At 40.9% G+C, this 13277-nt stretch overlaps 1 protein-coding gene across 8 annotated transcripts in view; it reads left to right on the forward strand.

Annotated features, from left to right (window-relative positions):
- Positions 1–13277, forward strand: part of SCYL3 (SCY1 like pseudokinase 3) — a 43989-nt gene that overhangs the window by 6983 nt on the left and 23729 nt on the right. For all 8 annotated transcript variants that reach the window (XM_054495414.2, XM_063649010.1, XM_063649012.1 and 5 more), the window contains one exon: positions 11237–11422. In XM_054495414.2, coding sequence (XP_054351389.1) covers positions 11237–11422 — 186 coding nt within the window. The remainder of the gene's footprint in view (positions 1–11236; positions 11423–13277) is intronic.

Consider the following 13277-nt stretch of genomic DNA (forward strand, 5'->3'; position numbering starts at 1 on the left):
TGGCATTCGATGTGCTAGATTTTAGGAATTTGATGTCCTAGGTATCTGAAATACTAAAACAATATATTTAGCTTGCCTCACTTTCTCTAGAGTTTGGGTTGTTGGTCACACCTTTGGTAGTTTTAACGATTATTTCAAGCAGATATATAGTGTTTTCTGTGGCAGATGTTATTGGATAACAATATACACTTTCTCCACTGTTACAAGTAAAAAACAACAATCATAGTACACCAAGATGAAATGCAGGTATAAGCTCTGGCCACAAAATAATATGAGAAATACTTAGTTCTATCTGACCATCTCATTTTATATTGAATTCATCAGCTATAATTAACAGTATAATTTGCTAACTGATGATGATGACTCATATATGTAAGCCTATAAACAATGATAAATTCTAAGCCCGAATTTGGTTGCTGTAGTTTGCTGTAATCTAAGTGTTTAGTTAGGGCTTTGTGGTAAGCTTATAAAAGCTTATAAAAATGATTCTCGAGTGTCTTTATGCCAGGAATCACATTGGACTCTAAGAGTGGTATATAGATGCTATATAAGTGCTCTATTTAGTATTGTTGGAGTCATTATGCTCTTCTCCGTAATGAATTTGGGCTGTTGTGGAAGGGTTAGTCAACGTATTTAAGAATGCACATTGTGTGGGCATAACAAGAAATGGAAGAGATGATGGCTATGCCCAAAAGAGTTTGTATTCTAGTTGGAGAAAGCTGTTCTCCTCTCTCATACTGACTTTCTTTTTTTTTTTTTTTTTTGAGATAGAGTCTTACTCTGTTTCCCAGGCTAGAGTGCAGTGGTTCGATCTTGGCTCACTGCAACCTCTGCCTCCCGGGTTGAAGCGATTCTCCTGCCTCAGCATCCCAAATAGCTGGGATTACAGGCACGTGCCGACACACCCAGCTAATTTTTGTATTTTTAGTAGACGTGGGGTTTCACCATGTTGGCCAGGATAGTCTCGATCTCTCGACCTCGTGATCCGCCTTCCTCAGCTTCTTAAAGTGCTGGGATTACAGGCGTGAGCCACCGCACCTGGCCCATGGTTGACTTTTTAAGAAATTATCTTTTGCCCTTCATAATCAGAATCCAGTGCTCTTACGTGGCTCCTGGGCACTATCCACTCAGAAGAACTTCAGAAGTATCCCCCATGCCTCAGGTATGATGGACCTACCAGATGGAATGGCCAGCTACTTGCTCCCCACCACACCTTTCAGACGTCACACTCTCCTTTTTCCTTGGATGTTAATAACCATCCAACCTGCCATTCTAAACTAATTATCTGCCAAAATCTCAAGTCTGAGCTCCAGATCTATATTTTCACTTACCTATTGAACATTCCCACCTAAAAGTTTTATCAGTACCTCAAATGCAAGCTCTACAGAATGGAATTTTTATTCCTTTCTTTTTCTGCATTTTATTGTTAGTTTATGATCTAACCTTCAGATAGTGGACATTTACAAAAAAAAAAAAAAAGCATCTGCATTTTGTCTTAGATTTACATCTTCAGAGAAAAAGGAATAATATTTTTCCCTGAAGATCTTTGTTCTCTAGTTTAGGCATCTTGGTTATTTTGTTTACTTAACATATTTAACAGCATGAAATTATGGCTTTGTCCCATCTAAAAGCCTGCAGGTGGATTTGGGCTGTAATGCTGAGTCAGTTAACTTTGCATAGTTCTCAAAGTGAAATAGCGAATTAGAGGCAGAACAACAATAAAAAGTTAAGCCTCTGAGGCTTGAATGAATTCTCTGGATAGCTGAATCATAACTGATTCCTGATAAACGGGAATCATTTATATTTAGGGATAGAATCTCATACTTAAGATCCCTGTTTGGGTGTAGAAAAATATCATCATTGATAAATTATATAATACTATTCATATTTAACAATAAGGGTCCTTACTCAGAACCCTCTTTCAGAGACCATCACCTAGGACAGTAAATGGGATGTAACAGGTATTCAATAACTTTGGGGAAAGTGCTTTCAAGACACTCTCATTCAAAAATAGTCATCTTTCTCTACTAGGGCAAGAGCCATTTATTTGCTCAACTGATGTTCACTGAAAAATATCCTAGTTACCCTTAGCAAGTATGTCTTGTTGCTGTTCTTCAGAGCAGCGAGGCTTGAATAAAAAAATGTCCTATTTGATTCTGAACTGCCAGCCTTTCCTGTGAATCTGTATGCATAATTTATGCTTAATGTTGAATGTACCAAAGGAGAGTGACAAATAAGGTTCTTGCTAAGTTAAGTGCCTTGTTCAGAAATATGCAATGAGTCATTTCTTCCTCTCCTTCTTTATTAAACAAACAAGTACTCACTTTGGATCAAGAAAATTTCTAGGCATTGTAGAGTAAAACAATAAGCAGAAGAGAACATGAAAGATTTGGTTTGAAAATTATTTGAAATTTATTTGAAAATTACTTGAAATGATTCTTAAATGAAAATATGAGGGAGGCTACATAATTTTATATGGAAACTGTAGCTCAAAACACACTTGTAGGCCAGGCATGTAAGCCCAGCACTTTGGGAGGCCGGGGTAGGTGGATCACCTGAGGTTAGGAGTTTGAGACCAGCCTGGCCAACATGGTGAAACCCCATCTCTACTAAAAACACAAAAATTAGCCAGGCATGGTGGTGGGCACCTGTAATCCCAGCTATTCGAGAGGCTGAGGCAGACAAATCATTTGAACCCGGGAGGCGAAGGTTGCAGTGAGCTGAGAACACGCCATTGCACTCCAGCCTGGGTAACAAGAGCAACACTCCATCTCAAAAACAAAACAAAACGAAACAAAAAAACACTTGTAAAAAATTATTCCCAGTTAACTGCACTCATTTAACCAACCCGCTAACACAATTTTTGGTTTATCTGGATCTTTGCTGTATTTATTAGTTTGTAATTGCTAGTTAAAGAAATTTTTTCTTCAATATTTTCTTAATTATTTTGTATTAAATTAACTTGAGGGTAACAACTTTCTTCCTAAGAATAAATAAATAAACCTTATTGGAGCTATTTCCAGAGTTGGCAAAATTTGAGATTATTATAAGAAAATAAAAGAAATTGGAGGCTGGGCGCGGTGGCTCACACCTGTAATCCCAGCACTTTGGGAAGCTGAGGTGGGCGGATCACAAGGTCAGGAGTTCAAGACCAGCCTGGCCAATATAGTGAAACCCCATCTCCACTAAAAATACAAAAACAATTAGCTCGGTGTGGTAGTGGGTGCCTGTAGTCCCAGCTACTTGGGAGGCTGAAGCAGGAGAATCGGTTGAACCTGGGAGGCGGAGGTTGCAGTGAGCCAAGATTGTGCCACTGCAGTGCAGCCTGGGTGACATAGCGAGACTCTGTCTCAAAAAAAAAGTAATTGGAGAAACCAACCCACTGAGAAGATTTTCCTGATGACCCTGCCTGGAAGTAGTTTAATCAAGTTTGAGGCATCTGATACAAAAATTGTACCAATGCAGGGTATGGATTCTTATGCTAGCCCATAGTCTTCCAAGAAGGTATTTGGAACGTTCAGTACTCACTGCTTATTTATGAAAATGGCACCTGGTAATATATTGAGGGTTATCTTCCAAATGAAATATTTCATCACTCTCCTCCCAATCTGATTGCTTTACAGGGCTTCCTCAGTGATTGTATAGGGTAGACCCTAGAGCTTTAATATCATGAAATTTCTTTCAGAAATTCATGGTTTGTAAGGAAAACCACCATTGCAGCAGTTTCTTTTTGCTATAAATAAATGATAAAATTATTCAATGTTGGGGGAATTTTCGACTGTGGATCTCCTGTTACTCATGTTAAAACTTTCAAAATACACTGCATGGGTGGGGATTGGAAAGTCAGGATCTGATAGAGCTGTTACAGGACTATCTAGAGAAGATACTCCACAGATTTAACCTCCCTTATTCAGACACAAAATTGTTTTATACTTGTCATTTCATCTGTGTCTACTGTCTGCTTAGAAAGTAGGACAAAGAAAACAGGTCAGGAAGCGGGAATATTCCATCGTAGGGGTTTCTAAAAATTGGGGTATCCATACCCAGTGAGTTGTGATAAAAGTTTAAAAGATGTTTAAACGTTATATTTATTTAGACAGGGTCTTGCTCTGTTGCCAAGGCTGGAGTGCCCTAACATGATCATGGCTCATTACAGCCTCGACCTCCCCAGCTCAAGCGATCCTCCGACCTCAGTCTCCTGAGTAGCTGCGACCACAGGTGGGCGCCACCGTGCTTAGCTAATTTTTGTAGTTTTTTGTAGAGATGGGGTTTCGCCATGTTGCCCAAGCCAGTCTTGAACCCCTGGGCCCAAGTGATCCACCCACCTCAGCCTCCCAAAGTGCTAGGATTACAGGGGAAAGCCACAGCACCCAGCATAAACATTTTCAAGGGGAGTAAATAATAAGTAAAAAGGTAAAAATGTAAGAAAACAGAATAAACAAAATTAAAATATTTTGTAAATGTGTTTTACATTTATTGATGATCTGTGGCGGAGGTGAGCAAACTTACACCCAGATTAGCTAAGAATGGTTTTTACAGTTTTTTTTGAGATGGAATCTTGCTCTCTCGCCCAGAGTGGAGTGCAGTGGTGCGATCTCGGCTCACTGCAAGCTCCGCCTCCCGGGTTCACGCCATTCTCCTGCTTCAGCCTCCAAGTAGCTGGGACTACAGGCACCCGCCACCACGCCTGGCTAATTTTTTTTGTATTTTTAATAGAGATGGGGTTTCACCGTGTTAGCCAGGCTGGTCTCGATCTTCTGACCTTGTGATCTGCCCACCTCGGCCTCCCAAAGTGCTGGAATTACAGGCATGAGCCACCACGCCTGGCCGGGTTTTACATTTTTAAAGGGCTGTTTAAAAAAAAAAAAAAGAGGCCACAGATACCCTACGGCCTTTAAAGCCAAGATATTTATTATCTGGCCCTTACAGAAGCTGTTTGCCAACCTCTGGTCTATGATGTGCCTGCATTAGGGTAAGTGTAAGGTACTAATCCATTCAAAATTGTTTGATGGCCCAGCATATAGTCTTATTTTTGTGATTATTTCATGTTCACTTGAAAAGAATATGTGTTCTGCAGTTCAGTGTAGTGTTAATGTTATTAGATCAACATAGTTGACATTATTCATGTTTTCTGTGTTTTTCTTGTTATTATTTTGTGGGGAGAGGCTAGTTTTATTGAGAGAAGGGTGTTTAAGTCTCCGGCCGTGATTGTAGAATTGTCCGTTTTTCGCTTTAATTTTGCCAATTTTTGCTTCATGTATATTTTCAGATTCTGCTATTATACAAATACACATACATAATTATGTGTTTTTAATAAATTATTTGTCTTTAAGAAATATCCATTTTTATCTCTGGCTGTACCCTTTGTCTTGAAGTGTATTTTGTCTGATAGGAATATAGCCACTCCTGCTTTCTTAATGCTTACTATTTTTGTAGTGTATCCTTCTCTATCCATTTACTTTCAGTCCATCTGTGTCCTCATTTTTAAAGTCTCTTTAATAGGCAACATATAGGTGGGTATTGCTAATTTAATCTACTCTTACTTCCAGTGTTTAGATCATTAACATTTAGTGTAATTATTAATGTAGTTGGATTTTATTGTTTGCTTTCTATTTGTCCCCTTACGCTCTTTTTTCTTCTGTTCCCCCTTCTTTTGGATTAATTGAATATTTTTTAGTGTTCCATTTTAATATATCTTGATTTTTTTGGCTATATTTCTTTATATATTTTTTAATGGCTGCACTAGGGATTTTAGTATATGTTAACTAGTCTTTAATAGTCTACTTGTTTTGCAAACTATCCACCTGACAAGGGATTAATAACCATAATATAAAAGGAGTTCAAACAACTCAATAACAAAAAACACAAAATAATCCAGTTTTAAAAGGGACAAAAGATCTGAATAGACATTTCTCAAAAGGCACACAAATGGACAACAGGTATATAAAATAGTAGCAGTAATCATTAGAGAACTGCACAACAAAACCACAATAAGATATCCTCTTGGCCAGGTGTGGTGGCTCACGCCTGTAATCCCAGCACTTTGGAAGGCTGAGGAGGGCAGATCACACGGTCAGGAGTTTGAGACCAGCCTGGCCAACATGGTGAGACCCCATCTCTACTAACAAAATACAAAAATTAGCCTGGCATGGTGGTGTGCACCTGTAATCCCAGCTACTCGGGAGGCTGAGGCAGGAGAATTGCTTGAACCCGGGAGACGGAGGTTGCAGTGAGCCGAGATCGTGCCACTGCACTCCAGCCTGGGTAACAGAGCAAGACTCCATCAGAAAAAAAAAAAAAAAAAGATATCCTTTCATCCCAGTTGAAATGGTTTTTATCAAAAAGATAGGCAGTAATGGATGCTGGTGATGATGTGGAGAAAGGGGAACCCTCATATACTGTTGGTGGGAATGTAAATTAGCATAGCCACTACAGAAAACTGGAGGTTCCTCAAAAAACTAAAAGCAGAACTACCCAGTGATTCAGCAGTTCTACTACTGGGTATGTATCCAAAATAAAGGGAATCAATATAAAAAAGAGATATTTGCACTCATATTTATTGCAGTATTATTCACAGTAGCCAAAATGTGAAATCAACCTAAGTGTCCATCAGTGGATGAATGGATAAGGAAAATGTGGTGTATATATACGATGGAATACTGTTTAGCCATAAAAAGAATGAAATCCCATCATTTGCAATAACATGTTAGGACCTAGAGGACATTATGTTAAGTCAGGTGTCCCCAACCCCTAGGCTGCAGACTGGTACTGGTTCGTGGTCTCTAGGAACAGGATTGCACAACAGGAGGCTGTGGGCAGTGGGCACGCAAGCATTACCGTCTGAGTTCTGTCTCCTGTCAGATCAGCAGCAGTATTGTGTCCGGAATTGGTGGGTTCTTGGTCTCACTGACTTCCAAGAATGAAGCCGCAGACCCTCGCGGTGAGTGTTACAGTTCTTAAAGGCAGCATGTCTGGAGTTTGTTCCTTCTGATGTTCGGATATGTTCAGAGTTTCTTCCTTCTGGTAGGGTTCGTGGTCTTGCTGGCTCAGGAGTGAAGCCGTGGACCTTCGCAGTGAGTGTTACAGCTCATAAAGGCAGTGTGGACCCAAAGAGCGAGCAGCAGCAAGATTTATTGCAAAGAGCGAAAGGACAAAGCTTCCACAATGTGGAAGGGGACCTGAGCGGGTTGCCACTGCTGGCTCGGGCAGCCTGCTTTTATTCTCTTATCCGGCCCCACCCACATCCTGCTGATTGGTAGAGCCCAGTGGTCTGTTTTGACAGGGCGCTGATTGGTGCATTTACAATCCGTGAGTTAGACACAAAGGTTCTCCACCTCCCCACCAGATTAGCTAGATATAGAGTGTGGACAAGTTCTCCAAGTCCCCACCAGAGTAGCTAGATACAGAGTGTCGATTGGTGCATTCACAAACCCTGAGCTAGACACAGGGTGCTGATTGGTGTGTTTACAAACCTTGAGCTAGACATATAAAGGTTCTCCGCATCCCCACCAGACTCAGGAGCCGAGCTGGCTTCACCCAGTGGATCTCGCACTGGGGCTGCAGGTGGAGCTGCCTGCCAGTCCTGCGCCGTATGCCCGCACTCCTCAGCCCTTGGGTGGTCGATGGGACTGGGCTCCGTGGAGCAGGGGGCCGCGCTGGTCAGGGAGGCTCGGGCGCACAGGAGCCCACGGAGGGGGTGGGAGGCTCAGGCATGGCGGGCTGCAGGTCCCGATCCCTGCCCCACGGGAAGGCAGCTAAGGCCCGGCGAGAAATCAAGTGCAGCACCGGTGGGCAGGCACTGCTGGGGGACCGAGTACACCCTCCGCAGCCGCTGGCCCGGGTGCTAAGCTGCTCATTGCCCGGAGCCGCCAGGGCCAGCCGGCTCCTCCGAGAGCGGGGCTGCCAAGCCCACGCCCACCCGAACTCCAGCTGGCCCGCAAGCCCCGTGCGTGCGCAGCCCCGATTCCCGCTTGCGTCTGTCCCACCACACCACCCTGCAAGCTGAGGGAGCCGGCTCCAGCCTTGGCCAGCCCAGAAACGGGCTCCCACAGTGCTGTGGTGGGCTGAAGGGCTCCTCAAGTGCCGCCAAAGTGGGAGCCCACGTAGAGCAGGCGCCGAGAGCGAGCGAGGGCTGTGAGGACTGCCAGCACTCTGTCACCTCTCAGTATTAGATTCTCATAGGAGCAGGAACCCTATTATGAACTGTGTATGCAAGGGATCTAGGTTGTGCACTTCTTATGGCAATCTAATGCCTGATGATTTGAGGTAGAACAGTCTCATCCCAAAATAATCCCCCCACCCCTGGTACATGAAAACATTGTGTTCATGAAACTGGTCCCTGGTGTCAAAAAGGTAGGGGACCACTGTGTTAAGTGATGTAAATGAGGCACAGAAAGACACACACTGCAAGATCTCACTCATATGGAATCTAAAAAAGTTGATCTCATATGAGTTGAGAGTAGACTGGTGGTTACCAGAGGCCAGGAAGGGTAGGGGATTGTAGGGGATGAAGAGAGGTTGATTAATGGGTACAAATACACAGTTAGAAGATACAAGATAGAAGATAGAATATCTAGTGTTTGATAGGTCAGTAGGATGACTAGTTTACAGTAATCAATTATATATTTTTACATAACTAGAAGAGAATAATTCTAATGTTTCTAGCATAAAGAAAAGACAAATATTTAAGGTGATGGATATCCCAATTACATTGATTTGATCTTTACAAATTTTATGAAAGTATTAAAATCACAGGTACTCCCCCAAAATATGCATATTATCAATTTTTTTAATTTAAGAAAATTAAAAATAAATAAGGCAAAAAATAGTCTACTGTGGTTAATATTGTACCATGTCACATAAAACGTAGAAGCCTTGTGATGTAGGTATCTTCAGCCTCCCATCCCTACCATTCTTTGTTACACACATATTAATTGTACATTCATTCACACACATTGAGAACCTCACCAGGAAGTATTACAATATCTGCTTTAGTGATTAAATAACTGAAGAGGTAAAAATGTGGCCTTCACCTGGGCACGGTGGCTCACGCCTGTAATCCCCACACTTTGGGAGGCTGAGGTGGGTGGATTGCCTGCGGTCAGGAATTAGAGACCAGCCTGGCCAACATGGTGAAACCCTGTCTTTACTAAAAATACAAAAATTACCTGGGCATGGTGGTGCAAGCCTGTAGTCCCAGCTACTCGGGAGGCTGAGGCAGGAGAATCGCTTGAACCCAGGAGGTGGAGGTTGCAGTCAGCTGAGATTGTGCCACTGCACTCCAACCTAGGTGATAGAGTGAGACCCCGTCTCAAAAAAAAAAAAAAGTGGCCTTCATATTTATTGTAATATTTACCGTTTCTGATGCTGTTCCTTCATTCCTGAAGATCCATGTTTCCCTTTGGTATCATTTATTTGAAGAACTTCCATGAGCATTTTTTATATAGCAGGTCTTCTGGCAAGAAATTTTCTGTTTTTTTTTGTCACCAAAAGTGTTTTATTTTGCCTTTTCTCTGAAGGTTACTTTTGTTTAGATACAGTAGTCCAAGCTGATAGTTTTTTCTTTCAGCATTTTAAACATGTTTCATTGTTTCTTGCCCTCCACCTTTCCTGATGAGAAATCTGCAGTTGTTTAAATCATCATTCTCCTCCATGTAATGTGTTTCCTTTAGCTGCTTCTAAGATTTTTTTAGCTTTGATATTTAGCAGTTTGATGGTAATATGTTTAAGTGTGCTTTTTAAAAAATTTATCTTGTTTTATATTCACTGAAATTCTTAAGTCTGTAAACTTAAGTATTTAGCCAAATTTAAATTTTCATCCATTGTATTTTTTATGCCCCAATTTTTTTCTTTTCTCTTTTTGGGAGTTCAGTTATATTTATTTGACCGTTTGTTATTGTCACAGGTGTCTGAGGCTCTGGTCTCTTTTTTTTCTTTCTTAATTTTTCTTTATGAGATGGGGATTTCACTGTGTTGCCCAGGCTGGTCTTGAACTCCTGGACTGAAGTGATCCTCCTGCATTGGCCTCCCAAAGTGCTGGGATTACAGGTGTGAGCCACCAAACCTGGCCCCTCTGATCATTTTTTAAAAAATTTTTTATTCTTCAGATTGGTTAATATTTTCAAGTTTACTGACTCTTTATTCTGTCATATTCATTGTGTTAATGAGTCTATACATTAATTTTTGATTTTCAATCTTTTATTTTTCTTTTGGAAATTTAAATTTTTCTATTTATTTTATAACTTTTCCTTTATCTCTAGGAGGATGATTATAATAGCTGCTTTAAATTCTTTCTGGTAATTCTAATATCTGAGGCCCCTTGGAGTGGTGTTTGTTGGTTGTCTTTTCCATTGAGAATGTGTTACATTTTTGTGGTTCTTTGTATGTTGAGTAGTTTGGGGTTGCATCCTGGACATTTTGAATGCAATGTCACATAACTCTTTGCTCTGTTATAATCCTTTGGAAAATGCTGATGTCTTTTATTTAGCAGGCAGCTAATTTAGGTTCAGGCCTCATGTTTTTGAACTACTTCCTCTTACTCTATCTGTGAATGGTATTTGCAATCTGTCTGTTTCTCAAAACTTTGCTCTGCTGGTTTGGGTCTATCCTGTGGATGCTTGCTTCTGAGAATTTGTGGGTATGTGAAAAATCAGGGCATCTCTCCAGCTCCCTGCTCTCTGGGATACCCTCCTCATACTCACCTTCCTTGGTTCTTTTCTATCATTCTTTCAGCCAGAAAGATGGTAAAGTTTTTACTGGACTTTTAGCACCTTTGTTACACTGCTTTGCAAATGGGGCCTGCCTCCATGCATAGCTGTGAGAAGGGGAAAATTTCCCCAAACCAAGAAACTTACCCCCATGAGTGTCGCTTCTTCAGGTTTGACTCCCCTCCATAATCTGTTTGCATTTGCTTACTTGTCAGGATTTCAGTTGTTTCTGGCACTTTGTTCAGTTTATAGCAGTAATCGTTGAGAGATCTGGGCTCTTATGAGGCTTGCACTACAATAATGGAACTGGAAATTTCTGTAGAGTCATTTAAATGTTAGTTAATTGAATGATGTCAGAACAAGTCATAGATCTTTGCCTTATGTGAAATTTAGTGGGTAGGGAGGAAGGTAGGGAGCTCAAAAGAGCCTTAACTGCAAGTATACATTTTCTGATTTCCCCCATAATGTATATGAAACTATAATCTGGTTTGGGGTCATTAACTTCAACTCTTCGGTTTGTATTTTTAAAGCATTTGAAGACACTTCGTCACCCTTGCTTGCTAAGATTTTTATCTTGTACTGTGGAAGCGGATGGCATTCATCTTGTCACTGAGCGAGTACAGCCCCTGGAAGTGGCTTTGGAAACACTGTCTTCTGCAGAGGTCTGTGCTGGGATCTATGACATATTGCTGGCTCTTATCTTCCTTCATGACAGAGTAAGTAACCTGTATAGTCTGCATCACAGACTTTGATGTAGATGGGGGTGGGAGTGATGAGTGTGGTAATACTTATAAATTACGATGTGTATAGAAATTGTAAGTTAAGTGTTATTATTAGAAAACTTCCTGAGGAAAAATAGCATGTTGGAAGCCACAAGAGGTGCTGTAGATAGAGGTTTATAGAATGGACAACTAGTTCTGTGTCCCTGGACAGTTACTTATAGAATTTTATTTTAGTTTACTATAGTCTGTCTCTAGTTTTGGATAACTCTTTGCCTAAAAATAGCTACAGCTGGCATGAGTTACTAAAACAAAGAAAAGGTGTAATGTCAGTGCTGCCATAGACTAAAGTTCCTATTTGTTTTCAGGAGTTGTGTCCCATTTTAGATTCTGAAGAAAGAAATGACCATTTCTTAGGAAGAGGCAGAATATATACATATCCTTTCCTTTCCCATTTGAGTAGTTGGGGCCAATTGAGAGACAGCCTCTTAACATTCTGTGGTGTAACCAGTGTGCTTGGCTCTCTGATGATATTTGCTATTACTAGAAGATGGTTCCTAGGTTTACTTCTGGTCTGTTTCTTGACAGTATTACTGTTTTCTTAATGGTATTTGCATTCTGAAGCATTAAGGTCTTTGGCAGTCCACCAAGATTAAAAAATACTAGTCACAGGTTAGAAACACTTGGACTTGACTCATCTTTATGTATGTTTTTAAATTTTTTCAATTAATTGGAGACAGATTCTCCAAATATCATGTTGGATTTATAGTCTCTTAAAAGTGCATTTACAAGGTCGCATGATAATGAGAATTATTAGTGGTTCAGTGGGGAGAAATATCTTCTTTGTTGACAAAAGTGCATACACATGGTTAAAAAGTTTGTACAGTATGTGGGTGAGGTGTCCCTCTCCCATCCTTGAATCCAGTGCCCTAATTCCTCTCTTCAGAGGCAATTGTGGTAACTCGTGTATTATTCCAGAGTTGTTCTTTGTGCATATAAAACAAATATCTAGTGTGTATACTTGTTCTTTCATTTTTTTCTCAAATGGAGATATACTATACACACTATTCTAAACCTTCCTTTAAAAATATTTATCTTTTGGAGTATTCTCTATAAAAATATTTACATATTTGATGTATTGGGTAGAATATTTAAAGTGCTTTTTTGGCCAGGCACAGTGGCTCACACCTGTAATCCCAGCACTTTGGGAGGCCGAGGCAAGAGGATCGCTTGAGCCCAGGAGTTTGAGACCAGCCTGGGCAACATGGCAAGACCCTATCTCTACAAAAACATATTAAAAAATGAGCCAGGCATGGTGGCACATGCCTGTAGTCCCCCTACTCAGGAGACTGAGGTGGGAGGATTGCTTGAGCCCAGGAGGTCAAGGCTGCAGTGAGCTGTGATCACACCACTGTACTCCAGCTGGGGCAACAGAGACCCTGTAATAAATACATACATTACATACATACATAATAACTTTAAACATACTTTTTTATCTACTGAAATCATTTTTGGTTTGGGGAAAAAAACTTAAATACCTGAATCCTGTTCTTATTTTCTCCCTTTCTTTTACTTATTTGACTGTACTATTTTTACAGTTTTAAAATGGGCTCTTTTGTGGTCTGTGAGATATTTCTTTTTTTTTTTGAGACGGGGTCTTGCTCTGTTGCCCAGGCTGGAGTGCAGTGGCGCGATCTCGGCTCACTGCAAGCTCCACCTCCCGGGTTCATGCCATTCTCCTTTCTCAGCCTCCCGAGTAGCTGGGACTACAGGTGCCCACCACCATGCCCGGCTAACATTTTGTATTTTTCGTAGAGACGGGGTTTCACCGTGTTAGCCAGGATGGTCTCGA

This window comes from Pongo pygmaeus, chromosome 1 (genome assembly GCF_028885625.2).
Source record: "Pongo pygmaeus isolate AG05252 chromosome 1, NHGRI_mPonPyg2-v2.0_pri, whole genome shotgun sequence".
In the NCBI taxonomy this organism is placed as follows: domain Eukaryota; kingdom Metazoa; phylum Chordata; class Mammalia; order Primates; family Hominidae; genus Pongo; species Pongo pygmaeus.